Below are 17,068 nucleotides of genomic sequence, written 5' to 3' on the forward strand. Positions count from 1 at the left end.
GACCAAAAAATGTTATTGTCATTGAAGTTGGTTGACAGGTTAATTGACATTCATTTCCCCATCTCAAAATGAGAATTTTGCATAACAAACTTTAAGAACACATCATTAAAAGTAAAGCCCTGCAGTTGAAGAGAAGTTCGTTAAAACAGGTTAGGCATTTGATGTTCTTAGGCTGCCCTGTTACTAACGTTATTGAACTTCATGCAGATCTAAATATCTGTATCTGTCCTGTGAGCCTCCACATTCCCTACATTGCTCTGTTCAGAAGGCCTTTTCAGATCACTCACAATAATCTCCATGACTGCCCATGTACCTTAACAGTCACTGCCCTAGTGAGACACTAGGGCATTATCGTGTCTCTCAAGCGATGGGGGTTAGAATGAGAATCCCTGCCTCAGTGACATGTGACAGCACTACCCGTGGAGACACATGCTTCCTTGAAGAATGTTCCTCATCTTCCACCTGCTCTGCCTTCATCAAGAATCATCCTCAGGGCTGGAGAGATGGCTCAACGTTTAAAAGCACTTGTTGATCTTCCATAAGACCAGAATTCAGTTCTCACAACAGCCTATATTCCCATATCAACTGAGAGATAGAAAATGTACACACATACACAGCATATACTTACCAGACACATAAAAAATAATGAGATCTTTTTTTTTAATTAAATTTTTTTTCTCAAGCCTGGTTTTATTCAAATGGAATCCTAGACGAGCCAGTCTAGTTCCTGGGCTAGCCTGCTGTAGTGTTTAAAGAAAATGTATGTTTAAAGGAAAACACTTTGCAGTCCGGGGCCGTTTGTTTGTTTTACATTAGGCCATGAATTCATATGGAACCAGCTCTAACAGCTTAGTCTCTTTTGTTAGTCTGTGATCCAGAGCCCTGACACACACACACACACACACACACACACACAACACACACACACACACACACACACCAACACAGTTTTTCTATACATTGAGTTTCACATAAGATTTCAGAGATGGGGAAAGGAGAGGAAAAGCACACACACAAAACAACAAAATGAAGACAGGTTAATTTTTGGAGGAATGACACCCAACTCAGTACCTCCTATCTCTCATCTCAGAGCCAGGCTTAGGTTTGACAGAAAGTACTACCCACCTTTCTCCTGTCAAAGTGGTTCTTTGCAGCAGAAACCCCTACTCCTGTTGGTTGATTTACAGTTATCTGAAACTGTACAACGAACAGAGAGTGAGATAGTTTTGTCTTAACTTCATTGCTCGAAGTCATCAGTCTCTGTGACTGACTGTTTTAGGATGTAAGTCTCCCGCTCATCCCTTTGTTTCTGTCACATGAGTTCTACAGGATTAAGGTGCTCAGCTCAACTGTCTGACTGGACAAAAGAAATCCAGTGTTCTGTGTCGCCTTTGTCACTTGACTATGTGGTTTTCAGTGTGAACTTTGTGGTTGACCAGGTCCTGTCACAAAGTCAAGTTTCTATACCCAGACCCAAACCAACCCTTGCCTCGTTGTGCTGTTCTGTTACTGTATCTAAGTACACTTTGTTGGCAGGAACAGTGACGGTGGCATAATACAAGCGGTCCACAAAGTCCACTTACCGGTTCCTCCGCAGCCTCCCACTTGTGCTCAGCGCATCCCGATGGCTCACAGATTGCCAGGTTGACTCTAAGGCTGCTTACGTACAAATTTTGACTGCACTATTTAATCACCTTAAGACAGATACCCAAGTTCTCTTCCTGTTTCCTTACTTATGACATGAACACAGGACTTTTACAATAAAATTTAAAAAAATAAATGTTATGACAAAATTGGTAACTTAGGTTTCCAGAGAAAGTAAATTCTAAATAAGTATTTGTTAGCTGCCCCCAGGAGCTATTTGCTGACTCCATATTAAGGGTCTAATTTATGCAAAGCATTTTGCCCTGGCTTTTATACATGTGTCACTTAACCTATTGTTGTTAGTTTATAGGGGAGACATTTAAACTTAGGTTAGGAAACTTAAAGTTGGATGACATAGTTTGAGGATGTTGTGAGTACGGAATTTGAACATTGTCCATGTTGGCTCTGCCTCCCCACTTTTTCCCGTAGATACTACCAAGTATATCCATTCTCTGCAGGCTTTAAAACATGCCTTCAGTTACTAGACAGATTGTTTCAAAGTAAGTTCGCTCTTCTTCCTATGCCAGGAGTGTACTCTGATAGGGCAGAACAGCAAGGCCTGAGCAGATCAGATGTGTGTGCTACGTACCCAGAATCCCAGTACTTGGAAGGTTAAAGCAGAAGAATCATGAGTTCAAGGCCAGCCATATATATTATGTATATACATATGTATTACATTTTATTATATGTATTGCATTATTAATATATTATATTACACTTTCTGATCACTGAGTGCATCAATGAATAACTGCTTTCATTGTTGCTCCAAGGTCCTTGTAAAGACCATTAGAGCTCTCCCCAGCAAATTAAGGTTTCAAATTAATATTGGATAATTATATTTCCTTGTGCGTTATCTGTTAAAGGCTTTACAACATGAAAGTTCTATAGAACATATAAAAATTGAAGATCTACTTTCTTAGGGCTAACAGTTGTAGTATTCACAAGATGAACTATATTTTCTTATGGATTTGAGGGTATCCAAGGACCCTTTATATTCTGACTTCTTTTCCTATCACAAGTCATTGAGCACTTATTCTTTCACTCAGGTTAGAGATCCAGGCAAATATGCAGGGCCTCTTTCATGGGTACTGTTTTTTCATAGGAAGAGACAGACATCAGTAGGTAAACAAAGTCACTAGTAACTGGGGCTCTGGGCAGGGGTCTTCTCCCATGTAAAAGAGGCTGGGAAGTGGCTATCTGTGCCAGGTAGACATAAGAACATAATAGGATATGTTTTGCAAAATGCACACGCACATGCGCACACAGACACACACACACACACACACCTTCCCAAAAGGGCATACACACATGCTGTTCTGCTTAGTTGGTCCTGGCTGTACTGTCTCATGCTGGGACACAGCATATGGCTTTTACTTTGGTATTTAGCCCCTGAGGTTCAAAGAGACTGTCAACAGTAATGATCTTCCTGTGGCAAACGTAATGCAGTGTCAGGACATTTTCGTGGGTGCTGTACTGTGTCGCTTTTTTTTTTTTTTTTTTTTACTCTCCTTTCTACTTCTTAGGATAAAAATGGAGACTGGAATCAAAGCAGCCACAGTTTTCTAGCTACCTCTAAAAGAGCAGCTACTCATCCATCCAGATGATACAAGCGGGGAAAAAAATAAGAAAAGCAAGAAGGCAATAATGAAGCAAAAAGGATGCTTTCTTATTGTAATGACTCTTTCTGCTTTGTGTCCCTGAGAGAGATGAGAAAGATATTAGTTTTGTAGAAACTTCCGCAGTACTGCAGGATGACCTCACCCATGGTACACCATGGCCAGGTGCCTAGGACCCCCGTAGAAACATGGTTGATTTTCAACAGAAAACTAGTAACAAGTACAGAGTGATTGTTTGGATGTCGGTCACCGTCCTGCCTGTAATTATTTCCTTGTCTGTGCTCCTTTCAGGCTGTGGAAGCTCAGATCCGAAGCTTTGGACAGACGCCTTCACAACTGCTCACAGAGCCCCACCCTCCCCGAGGTTCCGCCATGCAAGCGGTGAGTGCTTCCCACACTCCTCTTCTTTAGCTCACTCTCATGATTTATACCAGTCTCTTACCGTACCTGAGGTTCTCTACCATGCCTGGGCCTACTCCTTATTACAACCAGCAAACACTGGCACATTCTCCCTGGAGAAAGTAAACTTCGCTCCAATGCTCATATTTCATCAGCTTGTGGCTTCTTTTTTCTTTTCTAAAGATTGATTGATTGATTGATTTCATGTATGCGAGTACACTGTCTATGTCTTCAGACATATCAGAAGAGGGCGTTGGATCCCCATTACTGATGGATGGTGCGAGCCACCATGTGGTTGCTGGGAATCGAACTCAGGTCCGCTGGAAGAACAGCCAGTGCTCTAACCACTGAGCCATCTCTCCAGCCCAAGCTTGCGGTTTCTGTTGCAAGGTTCAAAGGACCGCAGTTGTCATGTCTCTTCACCATAGAATAAAGGACTCCATGCATGAAACCAAAGTTTTTGTTTTTTTTATTCTAATTTGGTCCTGTGAGGGTCTTGGTTTACTTTTCCATTGTGTTTATTGTTAACACACCACTGTAGTTTTATAATTGTCGAATTATCCTGATATATAGGTTCACTAAGGGTCAGACCTGGAGGAAAGGAACGAATTGTCATCTGGTATACACAAACCTGGCTTCCTATGATTCTGGGGTTGACCAGCACTCTTACGGTCTTTCCATGCGGGTTCACTAAGTTGGGAGTGGGAGGGCCTGAGATAGCCAGACTCCCGCCCTGTGGACTTTCATTTCTTTCACCCTTAAGATACAGACAGATCAGTGTCCAAAGACAGAGCTAGTGAGGCTTCTTGACCCCTGCTTTCAACCCACACATCATCTATGCCAAACTGTACTGGTCAGAACAAGTTACAGTGAGGACGAGCCAGCCTCTAGTTTCTGAGTAATCTTCTGGAGCAGTGCAGGGATTTTTGGCAAAACAACAAACTGATTCATATGATGAAAATATTTTTAAAAACTGATAGTATTATTTTTGCGTTGCCCCTCAGAACAGTGTGATCATTATTGTTCTAGATTTAGAATAGAGGCTATAACATCAATATGTATTAATCTTATATACAATTTATGATAAATCCATACTCCATGCTGTAGCATAGAGATGGCAGTATTGTGACCGATGGCAGGAAGAAAAGATGAGCAGCCAAGAGGGCTGGAGACAGAGATGGTTCCCTGATGGCTGGCCTCTGATTCTTTTCTCTCTCCTCTCTTTTTTCTGTGACTCTTTCAGTCTTTCCTGATAACACTCTTTTTCTTCCTCCAGAGTTTTCCCTTTTTTTTTCTTTAGTAATGGGAATTGGCCATAATAAACTACAAATTCTTTAAAAAGCTGTATTTCCACTTCACTAGTATTTTTAAACCAGTGGAATCAGGCTTCAGTGGACATCAAGGGTGACTAGTGGGCAGAAAGGAAACGTGAGGCATGATCAGTGAAAGATAATGTCATGAGCGTAGGAAGCATGGGTTCCATGTGGACATGTGAGTTCGTCTGGGCAATGGCTGTGGATGGGACTCAGGCTTCTGGGGGCTGCTCGATGGGAGCTGCACTGACTTGATCCAGACTCCTGGGCCCATGTACCGTTTCCTCCTCATGGTGAAAGAGTATTGGCTCCCGGAGGCAAACCAGCAGGTAGAAGGCTATTATTACTTTTATTCTCTGACCTGAATATCTGAACTCCTTTCCAGACCTGTACAAGTCCTGTTCTAATCTGATACACAAGTGGGTAGCAAAGAAAGGCACATTAAAAAGAAACCACAGTTTTCCGCAAGCATGCCATTCATCTGGGGAGGTGAAATGGGATTTGGCTGGCTGTTTCCTATGTTTTTCTCAGACTGGCTGGCAGAAGCTCCCAGGATTAATAAGAGTTTGTTTCTCTCATCCGAGTTTCACCAGTTCTCAGCTTATCTGCAGCTGCTGCCACTGGCACAGCCCAGCCCAGCACAGAGGAGCATGCTTCCCTTCCCAGAGCTCTTTCCGAGAAACTGGAGGGACATTTGGTTGTAAGGCAGCAGTGGCCAGTTACAGAAGTTGTGTCTGTTGCTTGCTGTGTAAAGTGGCTATTCCTTACCATGTGGCCAAGAGTTGTCTCTAAGCTTTACCATGGAAACACAACGTTCTTCCTACACGTTGGGTTGGTTTTTGTTCTTTTGACATTTTGTTGCTGGTGGTGGGTTGTTGTCTTTTTGTTTTTGTTTTACATGCTTGTTAAGGCTTTTTAAAGCTACTCAGTTTAAGTCTAATAATGTTTACAGTATGGCCAGCTAATATCAGAAAAATGTAAGAACTGCCTTTCAGGGAGACTTTATGATTATGTTGTGTTCTGATTTTCTCTGAGTTTATAAATTGACTTTAGCTAATATCTTCTTTAAGCTATATAGTTGAAAATAAGGCTTGGGATGCTGAAATGGCACTCATTTCCTTTCCTGGGGTTTTAAAGAGCACGCTCATAGGAATGCCGTGCTCTTTGTTTCTCATCTTCTCGTTCTAATTTCATAAAAGCCACAGAAAGATCCTTGTATGAAGAATTACCGATACCAGGGGTTTTTAGACTCAAGAGCCCACGTTTTATTGATTGTTTTTACTAACATTCAGGAGTTCCCAACCAACTGCACCCCAGCATACACACAGATGAATATAGCAGAAATTAAAGCCACCCTGTGCTACGCTAAGTGCGGGAGCCATAATATACACCAGGTGTAGTAATTAGCAGGCACGCGAAGGCTGCCTATTTGTCTGGTTTTGCTGCTGTTGCTGTATCCCCCTGTGTTTTCACACCATCAGATAGTTGGATTTAATTGAGGCCACATCAGATGAGGCATTACTGACACCTTTAATTGAATGAGCATCCAGGGAGGATTAACTCATAATATTGATTGGCTTTTAGCCACTTGCTCAGGAGGGCGTCTGGGTAGCTTATTAGTTGCCCTTATTTACACCTTTATGCAAAGAGTGCAAATAGGAAATCTTAGTGCAATATGTTTTTCTAAGTACTCTTAATAACTTTTTTAAAAGGACTGATAATAAAAATGCAAATGCGTTTAATTTTTTATTAGCAGTTCTGAATAAATGTGTTAAATATATGTGCCTCAACATTTACATATACCTGGTGTTTTGAAATATGATGGTAGGAAGGCAGCCAGCAGCACTTCATCAAAGTGTTTCAATTTTGAATGATACTAATCAGCTATTAGAAAATAGACATGGTAGGAGAGAATTGCTGAGAACGCACAGTGCAATTACTGTGTGATAGCCGAGGACCACAAAGGACAAATAAAGCCAATAAATTAGAGTAGTGTTTTATATGTCTTAGGTTATGACATATGGGTTATAGGAATGATCCAAATCCCTAGTAATCTTCAAGATTTATTTTGTTGCTGGTTATTAGAAGAGTATTTTACATAATATATTTTTTTAGTTTCTGACTTTCTAAGTACAGGTCAAAAATGTCTTGAGCTTTAAAGGCTTTTTTGTTGTTTGTAACTGAAAGGGAAAGGGGCATTACGGTATTTCTCTTTATCCCTGTTTATGGCTTGATGGGCTACATAAATAATATTGTTTTTACAAGCAACATTTTCATTGCTTTGAAATAACTTTATAATTAAGTTTATATATTACATGCATAAATTCTCCACCATAATAATAAATGCATGCTTCCTTATTTTTCAAAATATATTTGTTTTAATCATATCTTAGTAGTCAAAATCTACATGCTACTGAAGACTTACTTTTGATTATCTTTGGAAATTACCTTAAGCTTGCTTTATTCCATTTGCCTATTCTTATTTTTATTTTTACTCTGTATTACAATGCAGAGGTCGCTGGCTGACACAACTGGAATGGAGGAATGCTTCCCCAGTACTTTACTCAATCACACACCCTTTAGAGTTGCAGGGCAGCACTCAAGGAAAGGGAGCCAACAACATTTGTAGGCTTTTAAAGTGCTTTTGCTAATGCATCCTACTTCCGGAACCAAACATTTCCACATGAGCTGGGAATGAGCTCTTGCTTAGCAAAGTTGGAGGCTCCAGGTTCGGTCCCAAGTGCTGTGGGGTGGGGTGTAGAGTGGAGCTAAAGTCCTGTGCCATGGGCAAAGCCAGCCAATCATGAGCACAGTTGTACAAAACTGCTGAACAGCACACTTTGACCTGCAGCCTGTTTTAACATGATCTTCCTCTTCTTCTCCCGTATCCTCTGTCTTCCTGTGTCTTCTCGTTTACTTGGGTCTTGTCTGTCCACTCAACAGTATCTCCTCCTGCAGAGCCCATTGATGTTCACAGACCAGGCCCAGCAAGATGTCATCATGGTCCTCAAGTTCCCTTCAAACTCTCCTGTCACCCACGTTGCAGCCAACACCCAGCCAGGCTTGGCAATGCCTGCTGTCATCACTGTCACTGCCAACAGACTCTTTGCCGTGAACAAGTGGCACAGCCTTCCTGGTGAGTAAGAAACACCTGGACTTTTAAACATTAGTCTCAGTCAAAGTGGCAAATAGTTTACAGGCTTGGAGACATCCCACCTGAGGCATACAGTATAAATGTTAAAATATAAGCCACTTTTAGCATATGATGGTTTGCATTTAGTCCTTGGCAATAAATACTGTTTTTAACACAATATCTTAGTATAATGGTACTGTGTGTCATATCTGTAAATGGTATACCATTATCAGGTACTGTCTTCCCAAATCATTCATTCGTATTACATCTGATGAAAAACTTCGTTTCATCTGGTAGCTACTGGAGATTCTATTTCTTTCCTTGCTCTTTTGCAGCTCTGATGATTGAACTTAAGGTCTTATACAGCAAGTGCTATTCTACTAGTTAAATTTCCACCCCAACTTTACCCATTTCTGCATGGCACGGTAGAATTTATTGTGGAGCATATATAAAATACAGTTCAAATACTGCATACCCATTAGTACTGTCTTCTTCCACTAAGTACAAAATAGCCATATTCAATTGAAATAACCAATAGAATCTAAAACCGTCCAAGTTGGCATTAGAGTTCATGAATCAAATAACCACTAGAATTTCCATCCATGTTGGAAGAGGTATCAGCATTTGTCTGCCGTATCTCTCTCATGAATTCACCAGTTAAGACACTGAGCCTAGGGAGTTTCTTCATTCTTCATTCTTGACCACTGTGGCTGGTCAGTGATAGTTGGACTTCAAGTGTTCTGACTACACCTCAGTGAATTTATTATTGCTTCTTTTGGAGCAGGAATATTAGGGCCTGAATTGTATTTCCACTATAATTTTTAAAAACACCTTTAAAATGTATTTTGTGTGTGTATGGTAGGTGTTTTACCTGCTTGCATGTCTATGCACCATATGTGTGCAGTATTTGTAGAGGCCAAAATGGCGACAGATCTTCTAGGATTGAAAACTACAGATAGTTATAAGCTGTCGTGCGGATATTGGGAACTTAACCCGAGTCCTCTATAAGAACAGACATTGCCCTTAAACTACTGAGCCATCTCTTCAGCCCATGATTTTAAATGGTGTTCAAAAGTTAGGAAAATGTGTTCAAATCCTAAAGATAATTGCTTTTTCAAAAAAGAAAAAAAAAAAAAGCTAATGCTGCAGGTAGAGATGGTTTGGAGCTGTGTGCATCATTAAATGTGTAAAGCTTAGATGAAGCACCTGAGCCTGAAGTGGCTGCAAAGGCACATTAAGTGAGTAAGAGCCTCACCAAATCAAAGGTAAAAAGATTTTTGAAGTGAAGCAAGAGACATTCAAACAAAAACCCGGTATACTGACTAAACTTAATAAGAAATCTTTCAAAAAGAACCTGTAATTGGCATCAAAATTGGTTAAACATAGCCATTTTCATGGCTAATGGAAATGATACACTGTGTATAGAAATGCCAGTATTTGATTAGAGAACAGATTTCTGAAAAGTGAAAACAGGAAAATTGAAACAGTTTCTTAATGCTTCTATTATTAGATCTTTTGTCCCTGTTTCTTCCAAAGACGTGCTTATGTTTGGGAGTAAACATCTTAAGGAATATAATTGTTTATTTCTCCAATTCTACGCATGAGAAGAGCTGCTGGTGGATAGACTGGAGGGTTTCCCTACTCTGTGTAATGTTCCACGTGCCCAAGACAGCCACAAATGATGCTTCTACTGGTGACTATTTGAAACAGCTCTGAGAACTCAGTCTCAACTGAGTGACAGCATCCTGCTAAAGAGCAGACCTTTCAACTCTTGGAAAACCTAGGTACATTAAGGAACTGAGAACACCCAGTTCCAAGACTACATACACCTTAAGCCTTGAGGACTAAGCTTGAGGACTAACATAGTTCTCTTAGTACTTGGTAGGCAAAAGTTTTCTCTCCCTGCTCCACTTTTTTCTGTAGATACAGAAAGTAGTCTAATGCCTGGTTGTGCCACTAAGTCCCATTCATGTGCATCCTTCTGTTCCTAGCAAAAGCGCACCTTTGTAAGGTTCGAGCCTGGAGCCAGCACGGTTCTGCAGCCTTTGCCTGCACCATCTTCAGGGAGCTCTCATTGCCCTACGTCTATTTCCCATCCTTCACTGTGGGACACAACAACTCACTGCAGGCAAATACAGAGCATTCACCACAGGAAACTTCTAGAATGTGATATCCAGATCTAAGCTGCACTTCCATCTAAAACTGCAAAGCATAGTTCCATTATGCCTATGCCTCATGTCAGATCTGTTTACAGGACCCTGATTTTTCATCCTACCACATAATCCTTTTACCTGTCTTGATTTAAAACAGAAATCTATAGCAGTTCTTCTTGGGGAATGTCAAGTTCAGATTCCATCAGTTTTTTTGTTTTTTTTTTTTTTGTTTTTTTTTTTTTTTTTTAATTTCAAATTCTCTTTTCTTCTAAGGACCTAGGGTTTCCATAACCTGTTCATTAGGTTGGCATTGTTTTTAATTCAAGTAATATATGTGTCCTGACTTACAAAATAAATGCTTTCTGTCAGGGATTAGCTAAGTAGTGTAACATAATCAAAGTCTTGGATTCGATTTCAAAACAAAACAGGACAAAAATTGTATACTCTCCTCTCGTTAAAAGGCCATTGAAGACCGTCCTGGTCATCTTCCAGGGTATACTGACTCAGTCCTCAACAACTGACGTGCAGAGGTTGAGCCATATTCACTTGTTCCTTTTGTAGATCAAATGGCAGGTAATTGCACATTTATATGGTCCAACATGCCATCTAACCTATAGGATAGGGCAGGAAGCTGAGGCACTGAGGACACAGGACTTGCCCAGGGTGGCAGAAGCAGGACTGGAAGCTGGCTACACTCCTTGAGCTCCATTCTCCAATAATTGGCTTTACTGTTTCTATGCTCATAGGTCTCAGAGCAGAGAAGCATTCTGAATGACTCTGGTGTAGCTGGAAGTCAGCGGCTCTGCTGGGTAGACCAGTGGCTGGGTGTATTTTCCCAAACGTTCTCCGTAATTTCTTTATCAGCAAAGCTAGTAAATCAGCAGGGTGAGACAGAATTTTAGCTTCTTCAGTTTCTTACACTCACCTATAATTTTTACTGACACTATTGGTCTCACTAGGATTTTATTAATATTAAAGCTTACCAAGCATCCTTGAAAAGCTGACATTTAATAACTAGAGAAAATATACCCAAATAAGTTTTAAAGTAATCCAATTAACTTATAAAATGTACCGTATTTTATTTTCAACCATCATCAAGAGTCAGAAAACTTCCTGCTATCTAATAGTATGAGCAGAGCCTGGGGAATCATCTAAGCCCTGCGGTCATGATTGTGCACCCAGGGTGAAGGACAGTCACTTGAAGAAAGGAATCCAGGAGGGGGCCTAAAACTCAGTGATCAGAACTATGAATCTGGAACGGTCACCTGTCCAACTCTATCTTAGGGTGTACAAAGCCATCAGTTGCAGACCAAGCCAGTGGCATTCCCTCGCTACCTAAAGTCTTTCTACCTCTTGCAGAGAAATAGCTTACAAAACCGCTTTCAATTACAGTGTAACTGTGCCTGCATCTATAAAACCATTTTGAGAATGGAACAAACTCTTCTTAGTATTGATTGATTTTTCTAACTCATTCGCTTCTTGGGGTATTTTTAAATCAAAACCATAGAAATATTAAATATTAATAAAACTTTGTAAAAACCCTCACTCCAGTCTTTAAGAAAATATTTCAGTCAAGTGCATTTAACTAAAACATTTATCTGCAGATACCTTTCTTTATTTTTATTCAGACTTTCAGTTGATTGATTTTTAGTGATGGATGAAACACTAAATGTCCCCTGACTTAGAGCTTTCTCTTTCTCCATCATAAATTGACAGTTTTGTGGATCCTTTGTGCTGCAGCATTCAAAACTGCCTTTTTAAGAAGTAACGAAAAAATAGTATTTGCTACAATCAGCAGATGGTTGTCACATTTTGTTTTCAGCACGCTTTACCACTTAATTTTGTTTTGTTGCACCATCAGAGGCTGCCAGTCAAGCATCTGCTATAGCTTATGGCCTAGGACTGGAGCCACCACAATGGCACATGTTCAGAACAGCACTAATCTAAAATAAATGTTTAATAAGCGACCCATAAAAGCACCTGGATCTTTATTCTTCAAATTTCACAAAATTGTATGAGAGATTTGGAGGTTGGAAACAATTCTACATAAGGTTGACTCGTGCATTTTTGTAGTTAAGTATATGAAAAATAATGCTTTTTTTTTCCTTTTGTGAATTCCAGCTCACCAAGGTGCTGTACAAGACCAGCCATACCAGCTGCCAGTGGAAATCGATCCTCTCATAGGTCTGTCACTTCTTTCTCTCTTTGCGATTCATTAAGCTCTGTATGGTGGCCCTGAAGTGTAGATTACAGTTGTTTTTCACTTGCTGGTTGCTGGGAATGGAATTTTCCTGATAAACCATTTGCATGCAAATTGGAATGCAATGAGCTGTGGCTATGCTGGTATTTCATCAACTCCCCCTCGTTGGTTTGCCTAATTTGAACAGGCCTAGGACGCGTGTCACTGAAAATTAATATGGATGCTGTAATAATGTGTGATTGAGAATGCGCATGAAGTACTGTCAGGATAATATTGGATCTTTTCATCACCCAGACTTGTTGATGAGCAGGAGCGAGGTGCGTTATGATGAATTGGTGCAAATGTAATGTGATGGAGCTTCTTTGCTAGGGAAATTTTCATAATAACAGTGGGATTCTTAGCAGCACTGTGTTGTGAAAAATAAAACTGTGATGCCAGGGTCTCATCATTAAAGGAGATCAATCCTTTCTTCCTGGGCTCTGTTCAGTCAGAGGGGATTAATGTGCAATCGCAGAGCAGTTTCGAAGTTGAAATATATTACCCAGCCAATGGTAGTGTTAAGATATTTGTATTCATTTTCCTAGAGTCCTGCAGCCAATAAATTGCCATTGGAGGTTAAATTTGTTGAGGGAGAAGAAGAAAAAAAAATCGGGAGGAGACTAGAAAGAGCCACTGGGAACAGGGAGAGCATCTGCGCAGATGACTTGGGAATTTTAATTGCTGTTATGGTTTCGAGGGTCTGAAATCTCTAGTTAGCATTTGTCATTCTTATGCATTGGGGCTTCAAATGTGGCATCACCAAAAAGAATAAGGCTTGATAACTTTTAAAATTATAAAAAAGAAGGAAAAGAAAACGTAATTGCCTTACCATGGGGGTGAGCAACCTCCATGAATATTTGGCCTGTAATTTTGGCAAATTTATCCAAACAAATAAATTCATTAGAATGTTACTGTTTTACATATAAATTTTTCATATGAGTGAGCAGATTTATTATTTTAAAATCTACAATGTTCCCTATTTTATATTGCCCTCTTTTTCATTACAGCCTTTGCCACAGTAGAACACTAAATGGTTATCATTCACTAAATGGCTTTCTACTGTAGGATGGATGAACAAAACCTTAAATTCAAAGCCAATTCATTTGCCATTTCCCTAGTAAATACTATTCTGAATTTCATTTTGGTCTCATAATTTCATTTTGCTTTAAAAAGATACTGTTTGCTACTTTTTAAAAGTAACAAAGCTAAATGCTCACTGTATAGTTTTTAAAATCAGGAAAATAAAGCCCATTTGCTAAGACATGTAAAACACTCTATGAATTATAGGTTTACTGTTTGCTTTAAAACATGGCAATGAATATTCTGTAATGTAATTAAGTAAATTCAGCCAGTGTAGGCAAAGTTTCTTGGTAAAAGGCCAAATACTAAATATTTCAGGCTTTGTGTCTTAAGGTTCCAGACACAGTTATTTAACTCTCTCTGTGCAGTACAGAAGCCACTGTGAGCAATGTTTAAACAAAGGAGTGTGGCTGCTTTCCAGAAAGCTTCATATTTAAAGATGCCATGGCTCAGACTCAGCCTGTAGGAAATGGTCTATCATGGGAGCTTCCAGATCACTGTCCACTAAACACCCCCTCCCCCAACATAGTAACTGTCTTATGTAGCCCAGGCTGGCCTCAAGTTCAGTATATGACCCAGGATGACCCTGAACTTCTGATCCTTCTGCTTCCAGTTTCTAAATGCTGAGATGTCCTAGCTGCGCACCCCCAGCCATGGCAATCCCAGGGCCTAGTACATACTCGGCAAGGACTCTGCCAACTTCTTACTTATTAATCATAAAACTAATCTGCAAAAGGTGTTATCATAAGTTCAGATACCTAAACTTTTATCAAATTCTCTCTTCTATTTGGATTTATAACATATTTTCTCCATATAGTTTTATGTTAACTTTTAAAAGTTGATTACTCTATTACATGTGTCAGCCATAAACATGTATATGGAAAGTTAAACCTGTGTTTATTTTTTAAATATTTATTTATTTCATGTACATCAATAACGTTGTAGCTGTCCTCAGACACAACAGAAGAGGGCATCGGATCCCATTACTGATGGTGTGAGCCACCATGTGGTTGCTGGGAATTGAACTCAGGACCTCTGGAATAGCAGTCAGTGCTCTTAACCTCCTAGCTACCTCTCCAGCCCTAAAACCATGTTTGTAAACTTAATTTTTTCTATGTACTCAAGGCTCAGACTTATTTTATTTTATTTTAAATTGAGCAACTTTATTTTATAAAACAAAGATAAATGTACAGATTTTAAGCATTTTTGCATAAAAGTATATGAATACATTTTTGTCAGTACTTGGTTTTTTTCAAGGTTTGATAGTGTGCATTAAGATCTTACTAATTACAATGAGCATAAAGTACATGTAAACAAGATGTAACCTGGAATTAGTCAAAGTTTTCTTGGTGTATAAAGATTAAGCATAATGGTTTTCCATTTTCTTTTTTTTTTCCCCTTTTGTTTTTTTTTTTTTTTTTTTTCTTAAACTTCATATAGTGTGTGAGTTGTTTCTGGGGTGTTCAGAGCTTTCTGGGGTTAGTATCCAATTATCAGTGACTGCATATTATGTCTGTTCTTTTGTGACTGGGTTATCTCACTCAGGATGGTATTCTCTAGATGCATCCATTCTCTTAAGAATTTGGTTAAGTCATTGTTTCTGATAGCTGAGTAGTACTCCATTGTATAAATGTACCACAATTTTTGTATCCATTCATCTACTGAAGGACATCTGGCTTCTTTCCAGCTTCTGGCTATTATAAATAGGGCTGCTATGAACATTGTGGTGCATGCGTCTTTGTTGTATGTGGGAGCTTCTCTGGGGTATATGCCCAGAAGTGGAATAGCTGGGTCTTCAGGTAGTACTATGTCCAATTTTCTGAAGAATCACCAGACTGATTTCCAGAGTGATTGTACCAGTTTATAACCCCATCAACAGTGGAGAAGTGTTCCTCTTTCTCCACATCCTCGCCAGCATCTGCTGTCATCTGAATTTTTGATCTTGGCCAATCTGACTGGTATGAGGTGGAATCTCAGGGTTGTTTTGATTTGCATTTCCCTGATGGCTAATGATGTCAAGCACCTCCTTGAATGCTTCTCAGCCATTCGATATTCCTCAATTGAGAACTTTTTGTTTAGCTCTGTACCGGGTTGTTTAATTCTCTGGTACCCTTCACAATAATCACAAACAATATGAAATATGTTGGTGTGACTCAAATTAGCAAGTAAAGGACCTATATGACAAGAACTTCAAATCTCTAAAGAAGGAAATCAAGGAAGATCTCAGAAAATGGAAAGATCTCCCATGCTCATAGATTGGAAGGATCAAAATTGTAAAAATGGCCATTTTACCAAAAGCAGTCTACAGATTCAATGCAATCACCATCAAAATAACAACCTAATTCTTCATAGAGTTGGAAAGAGCAATGTGCAATTTCATCTGGAATAACAAAAGACCTAAAATAGCGAAACCCATCCTCAACAACAAGAAAACATCTCTGAGAATCAGTATCCCTGACCTCAAGCTATATTACAATGCAATTGTGTTAAAAATTGCATGTTACTGGTACAGAGATAGGCATGTGGATCAATGGAATAGAATAGAAGATTCAGAAATGAGCCCTCATGTATATGGTCACCTGATTTTTGACAAAGGAGCTGTAAACATTCAATAGAAAAAGGACAGCTTATTCAACAAATGGTGTTGGTCCAACTGGCACTCAGTATGCAGAAGAATGAAAATAGACCCTTTCTTATCTCCTCTACAAAGCTCAAGGGCAAGTGGATCAAAGATCTCCACATTAAACCAGGAACACTAAAACTATTAGAAGAGAAAGTAGGGAAAACTTTAGAACACATAGGCACAGGAGAAAATTTCCTGAACAGAACATGCTCTAAGGTCAAATATTGACAAATGGGACTTAATGAGATTGCAAAGTTTCTGTAAGGCTAAGGACACTGTCAAGAAAACAAAACGGCAGCCAACAGATTGGGAAAAGATCTTTACCAACCCCACATCAGATAGAGGCCTAATATCCAAGGTATACAAAGAACTCAAGAAGCTAGACACCAAAGAATCAAATAACCCTTCTTTTATTTTATTAAAAAGTTGGACATATATTTAAAAAGCTATACACCAAAATTAAAATTAAAATTCTAAATTGATTATACTGACTAATCTTTAAATTTTTTTCTTCATTTTGCTTTTTGTGCCAAAGCCTCACTCTGCAGCCCAGACAACCTTAGAGTGCATTATATTGTCCAAACTGGCCTTGAACTCAGGTCTTCCTGCGTCAGCCTCCTGAGTGCCCGGATCCCAGGTGTGTGCTGCCACTCCCCGTGTTCTCACAGGACATAGACCATCATGCATTACAATTTTGATCTTTTAGTGTGGCATTGAAAACCAGCACCTGCTCCACCACTGAAGTGCATGCCAGCCCTGTAATAAACTGTAGCAGTGTTTCTGAAATATGAGAAATATGAAAGAAGCGCTTGCTGGGAATAAGTCTTCAGTCAACTAGATGGGTGTTTTCCCTTCTGATAGCTCATCT

At 39.5% G+C, this 17,068-nt stretch overlaps 1 protein-coding gene across 2 annotated transcripts in view; it reads left to right on the forward strand.

The window, feature by feature from the left end:
• Window positions 1-17,068, forward strand: part of LRBA (LPS responsive beige-like anchor protein) — a 533,667-nt gene that overhangs the window by 481,650 nt on the left and 34,949 nt on the right. Inside the window, exons 49-51 of one of the 2 annotated variants that reach the window (XM_080915741.1) lie at window positions 3,552-3,641; window positions 7,916-8,108; window positions 12,380-12,442. In XM_080915741.1, coding sequence (XP_080771867.1) covers window positions 3,552-3,641; window positions 7,916-8,108; window positions 12,380-12,442 — 346 coding nt within the window. The remainder of the gene's footprint in view (window positions 1-3,551; window positions 3,642-7,915; window positions 8,109-12,379; window positions 12,443-17,068) is intronic. The other variant, XM_080915742.1, reaches the window with a different exon arrangement.

This window comes from Micromys minutus (genome assembly GCF_963924665.1).
Source record: "Micromys minutus genome assembly, chromosome: 4".
Lineage (NCBI taxonomy): Eukaryota > Metazoa > Chordata > Mammalia > Rodentia > Muridae > Micromys > Micromys minutus.